This window comes from Nicotiana tabacum, chromosome 9 (assembly GCF_000715075.1).
Source record: "Nicotiana tabacum cultivar K326 chromosome 9, ASM71507v2, whole genome shotgun sequence".
Classification (NCBI taxonomy): domain Eukaryota; kingdom Viridiplantae; phylum Streptophyta; class Magnoliopsida; order Solanales; family Solanaceae; genus Nicotiana; species Nicotiana tabacum.
Window position 1 is genome coordinate 105,273,423 of NC_134088.1, and position 16,333 is coordinate 105,289,755.

General features: G+C 37.1%; 1 protein-coding gene across 1 annotated transcript; it reads right to left on the minus strand.

The window, feature by feature from the left end:
- Positions 1–607: 607 nt before the first annotated feature.
- On the minus strand, positions 608–15,692 carry LOC107783405 (vacuolar protein sorting-associated protein 41 homolog). The gene is made up of 19 exons (XM_016604370.2): positions 15,270–15,692; positions 11,352–11,621; positions 11,075–11,254; positions 10,617–10,874; positions 8,743–8,875; positions 8,554–8,644; positions 7,085–7,187; positions 6,530–6,633; positions 6,357–6,450; positions 6,112–6,267; positions 5,962–6,024; positions 5,791–5,856; positions 5,284–5,484; positions 4,156–4,233; positions 3,951–4,070; positions 3,784–3,864; positions 3,589–3,674; positions 1,446–1,527; positions 608–1,341 (listed from the first exon to the last, which is right to left on the minus strand). Exons 1-19 carry the CDS (start codon positions 15,519–15,521, stop codon positions 883–885), a joined length of 2,877 nt encoding a protein of 958 aa, XP_016459856.1. The 5' UTR covers positions 15,522–15,692; the 3' UTR covers positions 608–882.
- Between the last annotated feature and the right edge of the window lie 641 nt (positions 15,693–16,333).

Consider the following 16,333-nt stretch of genomic DNA (forward strand, 5'->3'; position numbering starts at 1 on the left):
AACTGATACAAAAAAGAACAACTTTGTCGTTGATTTGTTGGTCGGGTCACAAACCATAGGATTTGCAGAGTCAGCAGATAATTTAGTGAAAGAGGCTCCTATCCAAAGATGTTATTTTGGTCACCTTCGTTTTACTCCGAGATACTTCCATTGAATCTTGAATAGCTAAGATTAATGTCCCATAACAAGAAAAAGAAGAAAAGGAGACCAAAGAACAAAGCAAGAAATGATTTGTTGGTCGGGTCACACAACTCACACTAACTTTATTTCTATTTGCTAGTACTAAACAGTATCTTTTGGTCAAAAAGTACTACATTACACTTCCCACAAATATGACTACTAAACATAAGAGAAAAGGCAATTTTCTTTCTAAAACATGTTTCATTGTTACATGGAATCAGCCTCTAATACTTGCGTTAGGATAAGCTACCTACATAACAACCCCTTGGGTTGCAGGCTCTTCCCTGGGCCATGCGTGAATACGAGATGCTTTAAGCATCGGGTTGCCGTTTTTTCTCATCAATACAATTTGCTTCATAATCAGCCTTCATAAGGTTAAATGTAAACAATTGCAAAAGTGGAGAGGGGAGAGATGAAGAGGAAGAAAATGAAGCAATTTTTTTGTGAACTATTAAACCAGCCACTCGCACTTCCAAAAAGAACAGCATGGCATAAGAATTCTGGAGAATTACATGTGTTCTGCGTCCCTATATTGAAGGGATAGCAGAGAATTGAACTTGAACTATAAATATATAGCACAAATTCCTAAAATACAGATATGGAACAAGTGAAAGCAGTATCTAATAAATAATAACACAAGCTCATGATATATGCGCACAGCAGGCAAAACTATGATACACAACAAGAAAACACAACAGATATTCAACCTCCCGCCGTAGTACACAAAATACAACGCATCCGAGAGGCACCTGAAGAAGCATCCCCATCATCGTCATCATCATCATATTCTTCTTCTTCATCATCAATACCATTATCAGATTCATAATATGACCCAGTCCCCTTGGAAGCAGCCCCAGACTCTTTTTTACCGCCAACAGAAATGGTGGATTCCATAAGACAAGTTGTATGGTAGGCATGACAACAAAAGAAGGCAATAATTGATACATTCTGTAGAGAAAACGGATCAAAACATATGCAACACCTTCCACCCCCTCTGGTTTTTGATTTGACCTCCATGGATTTCATACTCATGACTCTCTCTCCTAAATGTGAAGCCTTCTGCTCACTCTTACGGGAACGTGCTTGATCAACATCATCGCTCAAACATATCGCGCGCTTTGCTTCCTTGTAGTATTTGACTAGCAGGTTGACACAATCAGCCTGGCAGTGAAACCAAATCATCAAAGGAATTACTTCATCATAACTTGCAAGCAAATGCAAATCTTCTGTAACAATCCTGGAAAGTAGGGTCATAACTAATGTACCTTAAGTATGTCATTACATCCATGTCTAAGAGAAGTTTCTGTTCTGTAGTCAGTGACAATTTTTACTAGACGATCCCTCAGACTGCAATGGAATGCAATATTGCAATTACATTCAGGTTAGTTCCAAAAGATTCAAGCTCACTAACAGCACTTAGCATCATTAATTGCAAACCCAATCTGACTAACTCATTACATCAAAAATACGAACCACAGCATCCAATAAGTGTCACAAAAAGTCTAGATTTTAACTTACAATGCTCACAAAAAAGCAATTTGAGTCACGATTAGATTACATCCTCCTATTTCACTAGTCAAAAAGACTTACCAGCAGTAAAAACATTTTATACCAAAATAATAAAAGCAAAAATATTAATGTATCTTGTTTAAGGATGCAATTGAGGCAAGCTAATTCTAGGGTATTGTAACTCACTAGAGTTATACGACATTGATATTTGCCGCTAAGCCCAAACTAACACAACAAGCAGTTAAAAGGACGCAACTTTTCCTTGCAAAATTGTTCTCATGAAAAGTAATTTTCACCGAACAATGGAGACACTAAACTAATAAAAGCCTAAAAGGGAATTGTTGGACGGGACATAATTATGCAGGTGCTCCGGATGCATTCTTCTAACTACTACCACGATATCAGATGTATGTAAAGATATATTTTTTTATAACCAATAGATTCACTATTTCCAGCATCAAAACTCAACCCTTCACTACTTAGATTCACCAGTTATCCACCACTTATGATTCGAATACGAGACATGCAACAACCACATATCCTGCACTATACTACCTTCACCGTTGCACCAAAGTTTTGAAGGCATGTGCATTTGTGAATGCCTATTCTTTTTGTATGTGTATTTCATGTTAATTATTATTAAAAATTCAAAGAAGACAAAAATGAAAGATATACCTTTAAAAAAACTTATAAAGAAGCAAAGATGGTTCGTTTACTACATAGAATTATATGAACTACACTTTCCAAGAAGGAATTAAATTTTTAAAGAATGTACAACAACAACAGCAACCCAGTATAATCCCACTAGTGGGGTTTGGGGAGGGTAGTGTGTACGCAGACCTTACCCCTACCCTAGGTTAGAGAGGCTTTTTCCGATAGACCCTCAGCTCCCTCCCTCCAAGAACTCCCCACCTTGCTCTTGGAGTGACACGAACTCACAACCTCTTGGTTGGAAGTGGAGGGTGTTCACCACTAGAGCAACCCACTCTTGTCAAATTTTTAAAGAATGTAAAACACATATATTCCGAAAATTCCTAACATAAATTAAAAAACAAAAGGGTAAAAAATACATTTCTAAAATTCCTAATGTGAACAAAATAAAAGAGGGTAATACCTTTTCACGAAGGAATCAAATTGTCTTCGATTCCTAAAATCTAACGTAAACAATCAAGTTGTATTCCATTCCTAAAAACATATATATATATATATATATATATATATATAAACAATCAAGTTGTATTCCATTCCTAAAAACATACCTAAATATAAGTCAAAAGGGATAATATTTTTCATGAAGGAAGGAAGGAAGGAATATAATTGTCTTCCATTCCTAAAAACATACCTAAACACAAGTAGAAAAGGAAAAAATCTCACCAAGAAGGAACGAGATTGTATTCAAAGTATAAATCTATTCCTGACTATTCCTAACATAAATAAAAAATAAATAAATTAATAGTAATTACAATTTTATCAATATGGATTATGGAATGCACCTACGAAGGGTAAAAAAAATCTATCAACATTTTGTGTTGGAGCATCGTGCTTGTATAATAGTGTAGTATAGATAAAGATAACAATTCTTTGATAACTTCAGCAAATGGATGCAAGTTTTGAAGTTCTACAATGGATCAACTTACATTAGTATTGGATTCATTGATAAACATCAAATACTTGGTAAGATTTCCCAATCTAATTGGGAAGAATTATGTTGAGGACCCAAATGCACAGGAAGCATGTTCGATAAACCATCGGTGAAGGCATCATCCACACACACACACAAACAAAAAAAAAAAAGGAAAGCCTGAAGCCCAAACTCATAGCAGAAGAGAAATTTTACCAATAAGATACTTTGCTACTCATACCTATGAAAATGTGAGTTTATTTAACCGACAAACTTACCGAGGTATTTCCAAGCCATTGGGCAACAAATTTACAATGTAAAGGGGATCAAGATTCCCTACAGTATGCTCTAATAATACTCCAACCTGTAAATAAGAAGAAATAAGGCAGCTTAATCCAAAACGGCAAACATTAAAACAACGTTCATAGATTCTCCTGTGCTTTACAAAAGGGAAAAGGAAAGTGATGCTTTACCATTTCAGGCTTATTAAGACTTTGCTTAATCAGCTCTTCCCAGAGTTCATCATCATGTTGCATGCTTACAAATTCTATGGCCTGCATGTGAGTAGTTATAAGGCTAGTCCATTGAACTTTAAACTTAAAAAAGTAATATTATGACTACAAAATCAGCAAAAAGCCACCTCTTCTATATCTCCTAATCTATTTATAATAACTGCAAGGGCCTGCTTTGCATTCCCCATTCTTCCAAGGATGAAAACTTGCTCCTTTAATAAATCTCTCTTCACGCAGATATCATAAGCCTAGCATAATTCATTAAAGAAAAGGAAGGTCAATAAGGACAATAAGCCAGAGATTGAGACTTGTCAGCCATTCACTCAATAAAACCTTCTCAAGTGTATAATGCTGGCTACTTCTGAGAAAGGGAAGCATCATCTTTGGATCACAGTCAGCATAAAGCTCAACCTATGAAAATCATAAACAAACAGAAACTGAATCAGTGGAGACCAATAGAATCCACAAAATTTAAGAATCAACAAAGTATGGACATAAAAGACAAAAAACCACAACATGGGCCATTAAAACCTTAAGGCATAAGGAAATACTTGTCTTGCCACTTCCAAAATTATATGTTCTCAGCTAGTTGAATGCTATCTTTCTCCTATGGAACATATAAGACGCTGCTTTTCTCTTTAGCCTGATCAATTAGAGAGGCTCTATGTTTCATGGGCTCATCTATAGGTACTATTTGATACCACTGGGTAAGTATTCGAGACATGTACATGTAGTTTTATATACTCCGCATGTAACTTTTTTTGTGTGCATATTTTGAAGAATTCAGACAGAGTACCCGCACCCATGTCGGACCAGATTGACATGGTATGCCAAAGACAAATGAAGGATCCATATAACATAGGAGATACTTAAGTTACCCAAAAACTAAATAGAAATGAAATTGTTTAATCCACTGTGTATGGATGGGTGAGCACAATTAACAACGTAACATAAAATGTTGAACACTAGATAAAGGCTGTTTCGAGATAAGGATATTTATAAGCATTAGGCAGGGCTAGTTAATGGAACAGCTCTTTCTCGAGTTATTGAAGATTTATACAATTACCGCTGAACGTGTTAATTTTATGTTCAACATAGCTGATATCATCAATGTAATGGATTAACTTTTCTACACTTTCAGTAACGTTTAATTGGTTTGGACCTATCTTACCAATTTAGAGTTTAGGGCCTAGTGTCCTTGAGTTACCACATGGAAATGTTCACTGATTAATGGCCCTAACAAATTGTCAAGTGGCACAAAATGGGATAAGGGCACCTATATGATCAGAAAGACACAGCATATACCTTCAGTTACAATTCAAAACAAAAATATTTAGCCCAAGAAGCATGAGCAGTGGCATAATTCTTGTCATAAAAGATGAACCGCCATGTCACATAGGCCTCACCTAGTAATTACCTCAAAGCTAAACAAGCTTTAAAGTGGCTACCATCTATACAAACCTGCATGTCATGGTACTCCCGTCCAGCATGAGGATTCACCTCAAATAGTGAATGAAGGTACAGATGCAAAAGGTAGCGATGGTCACACTTATTCCTTGCAGCCATAAGTTGTGACACCACTTCGGGTGGATGTATTAGGTCCCTATGCTGGATCAACAAAGGTATGGCACGCTTGCTGTCAACCATCATAAGTTGGACAACCTGTCAGTCCGTGGCAATTAGACAATCATAAGTGAAGCAATTGTAGAAGCATATTATCTAACCTATGGCCATTATTATGTTCGTAAAGTCTGTTACTTCTTGTTTCAAGAATATCAAGAATGCAAAGTTAGGATTTTATTTTCTTCTAGAAACAGTAAACCACCAATCGACCTAAAGAAAAAACGGAACAGAAAACGAGAAAAGATAAAGATTTCATTTTCCATTTGAGCTGAATTACATCTTTCTCAACATAATATATAAGACAGTTAGATAACAAAACTCAGCCAATCTAATGTATAACCATACCTTTTCACGCACAGCATCATGCAAATTATGCTTTTCAATGAAGTCGAACAGATCCGGCTTCATAAGCTGGAAGCATAAACAATTGGACAAAGAGTAACAGAAGTCAACTTCTTAACACAATTATCAACATCCTCCTCCAGAGTAATAAATTTAATATAGCACTGAACTTACATCCGCATAAATAGCAAAAGCTTTTTCATGTTGTCCATCAATCACATATAATTCTGCTAATGCCTATATGTTAAAGTGGAACAATAAATAAATATGCCTAAAAAAAGCATATAGAACATAAGAGATAAATAGTAACTCCTTTGCACTTACCTCTTTGATGTGATCAGTCATAGATGAGGTATTAAACTGAGATTCTATAGCTGAGATAACAGGTGATGTAGAATAAATGCTAGGTGGCCAGGATTTGACAGTTGATAAGAGATCCTTGTGGAAAGCTGGATTTGTTGCCAGAGCAACAAGAGCTACCTAAATTACAACAAATGATTGTTGACTATCTTTAGGCATGTATATGAAATCATTCAAGAACCTACTGGACACAGTAGAAAAGTGCAGACCTCATAAGCTGTATCACGCAATCTTGGATTTTCTGTTGGGATGTATGGAACCAACACGGGGAGTTGTCGCAGATGTGCAAAATGAAAAACCCATCTGGAAAAAACAGCCAATTGCAATTCAATAACTCAAAGTATATTTCCAAGAGATTTCAGTGTTTTAACGATATTTATACCTTTCCCACGCAGAAGCTGATCCTCGCAACAGTTTTGGACATAATGATGCCGCTTCGCCATACTTCCTTTCCACAATCAGATGATCAAGGTATCTTGAACCCACCTGATTTGAGGAAGCAATTTAGTGAGAAAAAAGCTTGAATGAGTACCTTGTTAGTGGATGTCCAAATCTTATAAGCATGATCAAAAGGAACAAGCATGAACTTAATACAGAAACTATCCATATATAGTAAAATGTACTGCTCCAGAAATTGAGAACTGTGACACCTAAATCTACTGGGCACTATGCAAATGAGTTGTGTCAAGCAATTTTTATCTTTATCCAATAAGATGAAGACATACCATTTCAGAACAGAAGGCAGAAACAGAGAGAAGATGAGGGCAGCATACAACAATTTAGAAACTTGTATTATTGATAGGACTTTTATATATATAACACACACAGAAGTTGTTGAGCATCGTAGCAACAAATTAATCAATATTAAGCTGAATTGATATGAAAACAAATATATGTTTGATGCAAAAGCAAGGTAAACTACATTCAAACAAAATACCTCTTCATGGAGCTCACTCCTTCCCTGATTGGCCTCAACTGCTAATAAAGCTCTCTCATGCCATCCATGCTGGAGAAGCCAATTAATATGATCTTCTGTGTCCCTAAAAATCAATCATAGAAAAATTAACAATTTCTGTCAATCATCACTCCTGTATCCAAATAGAAGAGAGTGTCATTCTTTGGATAGATAAATGTTTTTTGATTGTTGAAATAAAATTCTTTGGATAGACAGATGTTACTGAATGGAATTTCAAGATCCACCTCTGCAGGGTAGATACATAGGAGTTAACTTATGAGGCACGATACCAACTTAAAGTCCTTAATGGGGTCAGGGACTTTTAGGACATGCACATGCCTAGACATCTGTAACAAATTCTTCTATTTTTGTATTCTTTTTTCTTAATTTATGAGCACGTGAATCTTCCATTTTGCAGGAATGTCCTACATTTCCACACCAAATGAAAGCTTGTTTGGCTCCTGTTGAGGGCCGGATTCTTTTCTCCTCTTCCTCTTCCTCTTCTCTTCACCACCTTTGCCCCTACTTTTCTGCTTGGCTGCTAACCTGCAACCATGCTTCTGGTTCAGGTTATCTTCTTCGGCTACCCTGCTTCTCTGTTCTCAAATTCAAGCTTTCTTCTTCCTCTTCCCCTTCCCCTTCCCCTTCTCCTTCCTCCTCCTCTTCCTCTTCCTCTTCCTCTTCCTCTTCCTCGTCATCCTTCACTAGTCTTTCCCAAACCACCTCCCTCCCTCCTAATTCAGTTTATTATGCTGCCATCTTATTTATTTATTTATATTTCTCTCTGCTTTATGCATTTGCAGCACAACTATAGCTCCAAATTGTATGACTTTGATATATGAAATAAGCTTGGAATCTTTAATAAATTAGTATCTGGAGTTACTTGGATGCCTTCCTGAAATCATAGTGTTACTTGTAAAATTTAAAAACAGATCATTAAAAAGTCACAGTCCACCACGGAATATAGGCCTCATGCATGAAAGGTTACACTTTAGTTATGTGGATAGTATGGAGAGAGAGAGAGAGAGAGGAACAAGAGAGCTTTTGACGGAGTAGAAAAAGATTTCGTACACTTGAGAAATAGCCTCTTTTCCCTTATTTCCTTTTGGTGCACCCACGAGGCTCCTATATGTATAGAAAATTGGGTGTCTTTCATAGAAAACCATGTCTTTTTGTAAGGTTTTCTATATTTTGGTATACCTCTTGTATTAGGCCGCACTTTTTGTCCTACTTTTAATGAAGTTTATTACTCTATCAAAAAAAAAAATCACTTGGAAAAAAAAGGGCAACACCAGGCACTAATTGTTCAGAAGAGATCGATCCTGGTAAAAGAGAAAGAAAACAGAGCATACCAGCAAATAACACAAAAGAACCTCACTTTGCTTGGTGCAGATATGCATAATCACATAGGAATTGACACATGAAAACAATTCGAAAAGAGCTTTACCAACCTTGGCTTCGCAATAATCACATCTTTTGGGGATACAATGTAGTATAAGGGTTCATCACCAGCAGCCCACTGACCCCCTGCATAGCTGCTGCCTAAACCATTTGGTTATGTTATATCAACTTCATAAAGCATCTCTTAAGTGAGTTCACATGAATACAGAGTGATGAACGACACAAACACTCAAGATTACCTGAAAATGGAGCATGTGCAAGTGAATAGTCTTTCGCCTTGTAATGCTCAAAGCCATGTACCGGGAGAGCATCGGTAGCAAGCTCATCATTATTCCACGTCACGACACGCACTTCTGGTCTTTGAGCATTTCCCTGTTGGATGAATTACAAATCCTAGCAACTATCACCGATTACCCTTATTAAACAACATGGATATCAGTAGCATTTAGTGGGCAAACAAACGAAAGGTTAGGAGAATGTCCTACAGAGAAAAGCAAAGGTTATGGCGTTAATGTCATATGGTGGAGGCAACCAAATATATAGTTCATCTGTCAGAAAGCTACGAGGGACATGGCAGTTTGAAATTGCAAAAACTTACAAGGCTAGAAAGTAAATTTGAGAATTAAATACATCCATTATATAATTATTTGAACATATAGCCCCCCCTACATAGCGCATAACTTTCTCCAAAATGCATCATAGAAACGATTGAATTTTTTTTAATAATAAAAAAAAATAAATAGTCTTCTTCTTTCTGAAGTCTTTCATATGAAAAAATGAAATAAGCAGCAACAAAAATCAAAAAAAAAAATAACACTCTTTGCTTTCTAGTCTCTTTTTGTAAAATGTCCAAAAAAAATACATATATTTGAAAAATTGAATTGCAAAATATTAAGCTTGGGTAGAAATGTTAACAGTCAACCAAGTCCATAAATGAAATAGAGCTTTGTGAATATTTCAAAAGGTGAGGAAGGTCATGGGACACGAAACTTCTGGAGCAGTATACAAATTTTAACCCAAAACTTTACAAGGCCACATAGACATGCAGTGGTCACTTGATGAAAAAGAAATTTTCCTTTCGTACAAAAACTTCAAGAAAAAAGGAGTGCATTAAGAAAGGGAATAACTTAAAAACAAAAGAGTGGAATATAAAAGGCAAGAACTCAACAATCTCATAACTATGAATTTGATGCATCACAGAGACGTGAAAATTGTACAAAACAACATTTAAGCGACATAATATAAACAGCAGAAAGAACTTCTTTTTTTTTTATGAAGTAATTGAAAACAGCAGAAAGAACTTGTGAGTCAAACACGGTTATGCAACTATTTAGACCTCGCTAAAGAACTTCTCTACTGGGTTTTAGGTAACAAATATTTCTCCTTATGCCTCCGACTTTAAGATATACACTATCTTCCCCCATTTCTCCTATTCTTGCCCATCAAAGGCTCAGTAACTTTTTCTCATGGGGTTCTTTCCAAGCTTGCACACTCCTCGACTATTCCCTAAGTACCGGCTAGCTCCCACCAGCACAGTATTGGGTAACTCTGCCCACCAATACTTAGCAAAATGAGAATAAATCACCAAGTGTTTTTACCCCATTTGTGGGAAATTACTGGCTCTGAGCCGAGGGTCTCCCGGAAACAGCCTCTCTACCCCTCCAGGGTAGGGGTAAGGTCTGCGTACACTTTATCCTCCCCAGACCCCACTAGTGGGATTATTATTGGGTTGTTGTTGTTGTGGGAAATTACTGGGCTTGTTGTTGTTGTTGTTGTTGTATTTGAACTCGGGTCTCCAAGATATGTCCGCAAGGCCACGCCCTTGGGTGTAACAATGAAGGAAATTCTAAGGCATAGTAGATTTAAAAGACTTCATTCAACAGTCTTGATTACTATGATACTGGAATTTACATTCACGTCGAGTACAACAATTTGAAGTCAAGGGCTGGCAGCAAGTAACTACAAAGCATTTTCCCTCAAAATAAGTAAACTTCCCATAAAAGCGAGCATAGCAAGAAATATAACTCATTCATAACACAGAAAGGACCAACTACATTGACACTTGATCCAGTCTATCAGTTAATTCCAAGGTCAGAAAGAAGGAAACAGATACCTGTCTTGAGGGAATAGTGCTGCTGAAGTCCTTCTCTCCATCTTCGGCAGGAATATAAGCTAGAATAACCAAAGAATCACCAAAAGGAGCAATTCCTGAAATGAAATAGCTGGTTTGAAAGGATGCCACAATGTCCACCTGATTCAGTCTAGACATGGTTATATACTTGTATGTCCCATTCACGCCTTTGTTTTGGTTTGTTCTTATCGATGCAATTTTCACAGAGGTTCCCCATCCAATGACCAAAAGAGTGTCATCCTGATTGTGAAGGTAAAATAATGAGAATTGTCCAGAATAATTAGAAGTAACAACATACACAACAACTGAGACCAAAAGAGACAATTATGGTTTTACTTGCAGAATATGGTGGGAACCTAATGTATTGCAGCAGTCTTACATTGCATACACATGGCTCATAACAAGTACAATTAGTTTTCTACAACAGCCTTGAAACCTACCTGCCAAACTATACGAGGGACCAGAAGTTCAGGGCGAGGACTTCCACGAGGTCTTTCAATGAAAGTTATGCGCTGATCATTCGCAGCATCATAAACTTTAACTCCTGCATCATTCGCCCAGGCAATGAGACTAGTCCGCCACTTCACTGCATGAATTGGACCTTCACCAGAGTGCAGAACCTGCCAAAAGAACCACATGAATACAAATCCACAATCTTTTCATGTTCCTTCAATCAGAAAAGATAAATGCAGTTAACCCTATGGACAAAAGAAAAACCTGGTCTCGATAGCCCATCCACTTTTTAGCATTAAGATACAAATTACCAGCTAAACCACCAGTCACAAATCTTCTGGAAGATTTTCTTGCGTAATCTGGGTCTAAAGCAACGGCCTTCATTGGCCGATGATACTCAAATTTCATCCTCTCATTAGTGAAAAGACTATTTATTATGACAGATCCATCATCAGAACAGCTTCCAATGTATTCACCTTCTGCGTCAAAGCAAAGATCGTTGACTGCAGCAGTATGAGCAGCAAACTCTTTAACCTGTGGCAAACAAAAATTTCCTTAATATTTCAAGTAAGGAACAAGTGACCGCTTGATTAGGAAAACTCAAACCAAAGAGCAAGAACCTTTTTATGGATACAGATTAGAGAAATGCAATGCAATATTGGCATAATCTATATGCCAACCTTCCCTCAGAATGCAAAAGACAAACAGATTGGCCTATTTGAAGATAAAAATTGGATGAAGATAGATGCTCTAGATTCCTAACAGGCCACATCCTTTTACTGATTACTACAATAGACAAGTTTGCACCACTACAAAGAACAATAATTTCAATAGTTTACACATCTCCATAGCCCAAACTAGTCAGATTTGGATATAAGATTTTCTATATTCATTCTGCTCCATCTGAATCGCTCTCATTTCGGTACTCGTCTACTCGATAATTACAAAGTAGTGATTTTTTAAAACTAGGAATTATCTAAACCTCACGCTAATCCCTATATTGATATAGAAACTTCTAACTAAACTAAGAAGACTCCTGGCTAGCACCAAGAACTAATGTAAGTGTACCAACAACAACTAAACATCTAAAATCTAAACCTTAATGTCACCTACTCAGTATCGCCTACATGAATACTTTCTTACCATTATATTATGTTCTCGATTAATACGTCCGGATTCAAGAGATTGTAGGTCTTCCAAAACGATTTTCCTATTGTGTGGTTTTAGGTCTACTACGCCTTTTTTAACAACTTCAATCATCATAGTGCCTTCCTAAGGACCGGTGCATTTAGAGGTCCACATAAAACATGCCAAGACCGTCTCTGCAAGGGTCTTCTGAAAGAATACGGTGGAATTTTGAAAGAACACATGTAAGGTAGGCTTGAAGTGGCTTACAGGTTTGTTTAATGTGATTTTTAGGACTACGAAGATGCCCGAAGAATGGAGGTGGAGTACGATGATTTCGTTGTAGAAGAACAAAGGTGAAATCCAAAATTGCAGTAACTATAGGAGTATCAAGCTGCTAAGTCACACTGTGAAAATTTGGGAGAGGGTGGTGGAACTCATGGAAGTGAGGGTGAGGAGGAGTATGTCTATTTTCGAGAACCAGTTTGGGTTCATGTTGGGGCCATCGAATACTGAAGTTATTCATCCTGTAAGGTGATTGATGGAGCAGTACAGGGAAAAAAGAGAAATGGTTTGCATATGGTGTTCATTCAACTAGAAAAAGCATACGACAAAGTCCCAAGGAAGGTGCTATGGAGATGTTTGGAAGCTAGAAGTGTGTGCCTGTAGCATACACTAGGGTGGTTAAGAATATATGATGGAGCTAAGACCCGAGTATTGATAGGGGGAGGAGACTCGAAACACTTCCAAGTCAGGAGTTGCACCAAGAATCAGTTCTTAGCCCATTTTCATTTGCCTTGACGATGGACGTACTGACACGTCATATTCAAGGGAAGGTGTCATGGTGCATGTTATTTGCAGATGACATTGTACTCATTGACGAGACGCGGGGTAGAGTTAACACAAGGCTGGAGGTCTTGAGCATGACCAAAACAGAGTACTTGGAGTGCAAATTCAGTGACAGGACCCATGAAGCAGACATGGACGTGACGCTTGATACACAAGTCATCCCCGAGAAAGGAAGTTTCAAGTACTTGGGGTCAGTTATCCAAGGCAATGGAGAAATTGGCGAGGATGTCACTTTGCATTGGTGTGGCGTGGATGAAAAGGAGGCTCGCATTCGGTGTTTTGTGTAATAAGAATGTGCCACCAAGAATTAAAGGTAAGTTCTACAGAGCGGTGGTTAGTCCAATAATGTTCTATGGAATGGAGTGCAGGCCAGTCAAGAACTCTCATGTCCAAAAGTTGCAAGAACCGGAAATGAGTATGTTGAAATGTATGTGTGGAATCACCAAATTACTTTTTTGACACTATCATACGGGTTTTCTTAAGTCAATGAATATTATGCAGAGATCCTTCTTTCTCTCTTATTAACTTTTATCAATATTCTTGATGAAGATATAGCCTCCGTTATAGATGTATGAAGCATATATTTGACCTGATTTTCTATTGCTCCTTTAATCCTAGTCTATGATATATCACCATCTCCTAAAACTTCATGTGAATCATAAGTTTAATATGAGATAGTTCAAACAACTTCGAATCGCTTGAATAAAGGTACTTTCTCTAATTGTTTCCAATCCTTAATATAATATTGAATAGCTTGATAAGCCATATTACTCCAACCTCTTCATTGCACTTCCCAAGAGGGATACGACCGTGACTACAAGCTTTTCAACCCTCATACTTTTTATGGCATCTTTTACTTCTAGATACGTTAGTGTATGTGTTTACCTAAGGTCTCTATCTAGCCTAAAATGACACGGGATTAGAATGACTGCAGGTTCATGAAAGCCCTAAAACTCCTATTTCTCTAAGTTGGCTGCTTCTGATAAGCATGGAGCTTGTGCCTAACTCAACCCCGAAAGCTAGCTCAGAAGGTGAGGATTGCCCAAGTCATAAAAAGAGTCCAAGGAATCCATCCATCTCCGATGTGGGATTCTATCACCCCAACCCCGCATGCCCAGACCTGCCAAATAAAGCGTGAACAGTCTATCCTAGGGGCCTCGCTTTAATACCATGATAAAGAAATGGACCTTCGGCCTAACTCAATCTCAAAAGATAACTCATGAGGTAAAGATTGCCCAAAATCATATAAGTAGACCCATTTAAATTCTCCCACGCAATGTGGGACTCAGCACTCCTCATGCCCAAGACTGGACATTTGAAGCGTGGACAATATAAAATGGGGGCCCAATATCGGATATATTAGAATGAACCTTGGTTTTGATCCACAAATGGACTTTTGTGTCTAACTCAACCCCAAAAGCTAGCTCAAAGGATGAGATTGCCAAGACATATAAAGAGTTCAAGGAACGCATCCATCTCCGATATGGGCTTCCATTAGCTTCTCTATATTTTTCTGATGAAGAAGTTGGCTGCTTCTCTAGATTAAACCGTAGAAACAAAAGGAAAATAAAAATTGCTTCATTTAATTACAAAGAAGCGCCCTCTCGAGTAACTAGAAAGTTGTTAAACTATCTTTCAGCTGCACAGCACGCCCCCAGGACACTTTCTGCAAAAATGTAAGCAGTTTTGCTGGATTCATCTTGATGATTATTTTAAGGATCATCTTTCCAGGTTAAAAATCTGAGTCGTGAAAATAACAGAAAAGGCTGGCACTAGAAATGCAGACTAAAAAAGTAAACCATTTTGTTAGTATTTTCTAGCCTCGGTGTATCACAAAATTGAAGTTTATCACACATCACTAGATGTAATTTAAAACAAAAAAGAAAAGAAATGGCATCTCTGATCTCTCTGCTCATAATTCTCAGGCCCAACATAACCTCAAAATTTAAACTTTGCCTTATCCACCAATTTATTTACCGTATTATCACAAGCAACTAAGAAGGAAAATTTAAATCAAATAAACAATAAAAAGAGAGGTAAAAATTGACAAAGCAGTAATCTTTAAGGAAATTTAACACTGTTGACTGTTTTCCAGCTAAATTCACACAAAATCTAAACAATTTCACCACAGTAACATAACCCTCAGTAATGAATTCAAAAAAAAAAAGAATAAAACCTCAATGCAAAGAAGAAAAAAAGAATCATTGCCTGATTGCCAAGGAAATCTAGAATGTGAACGGCTCCACCGTAAGTACCAAGGGCAATCATTCGTTCGGCGACGGCAATACACGTGGCAGCATCGCTTGAGAGAAGCGATTGCACACTGCCTCCCATCCTCTGATACTTAAGTCTCGGTTCATATTCTTCTTCTTCTTCCACCTCTTCTACGGAATCTTCTTCTTCTTCTTGATCCCTCTCGTCGTCGCCGTCGATTCCGTTATCCGATAGCTTCCGTGACATTTCGAACTCCGATTAACTGAAGATCTGTAAAGGTTAGTTTAGTTACGGTACTTTGCTTTTTCTTTTTGTGTGGGGCGGTTTTTGAAGAGAAAGAAAGAAGCGTTTTCGGGGTTGCCCGTTAAACAGTTGATTAGAAGGAATACTTATTTGCCTGTTATTTGTTTTGTCCTTAATCTAGTTTTAATTAATTTTTTCGAAGGATATGGGGATGTGCTTTTGGTTTAGTCAATGAGGTTTTAAAGGGAGGTGCTTTCTCGTGATATTCACGTTAGCTGATCTTATGCTAATTGCTAATCACAATATTGTTTTTTTGAGCATAATGACTCGAGTCACTTTGCTATAATTAAATCTCATTCATCAAAATATTATACTGTATTATATAAAGCTAAAAACAATATTTCTTTATACATAATTTATTGAATCTCCTTGGTATAAGAAATAATTCTTATATAATGGTAAAGGGGTTGAATAATTGCTTTGGATCACATATTTAAATCTCAACACTTCAAATTCCATAATACAAATTTGTAGTCCCGCTATTGTTTGCTCGAATTCAATCCGATTGATTGAATTTTTTTGTCAATTATATAACCCTGTATATACGAGTTATCACATTGATCAATTACCTCAATATATTATGGTTTCTCAAACATATGCCTTGAAATCCGACCTAAAAGCACTCGTACAGCTTGACAAAATTTTAGAAAAATGGCTAAAGCAACTTATCAATGTCCATTGCCAAGATCGTCTATGCATGCTAGACATTAATACTACTATTTTATGTATTTCCAGCAATCTTTTTTGGAGTTGAG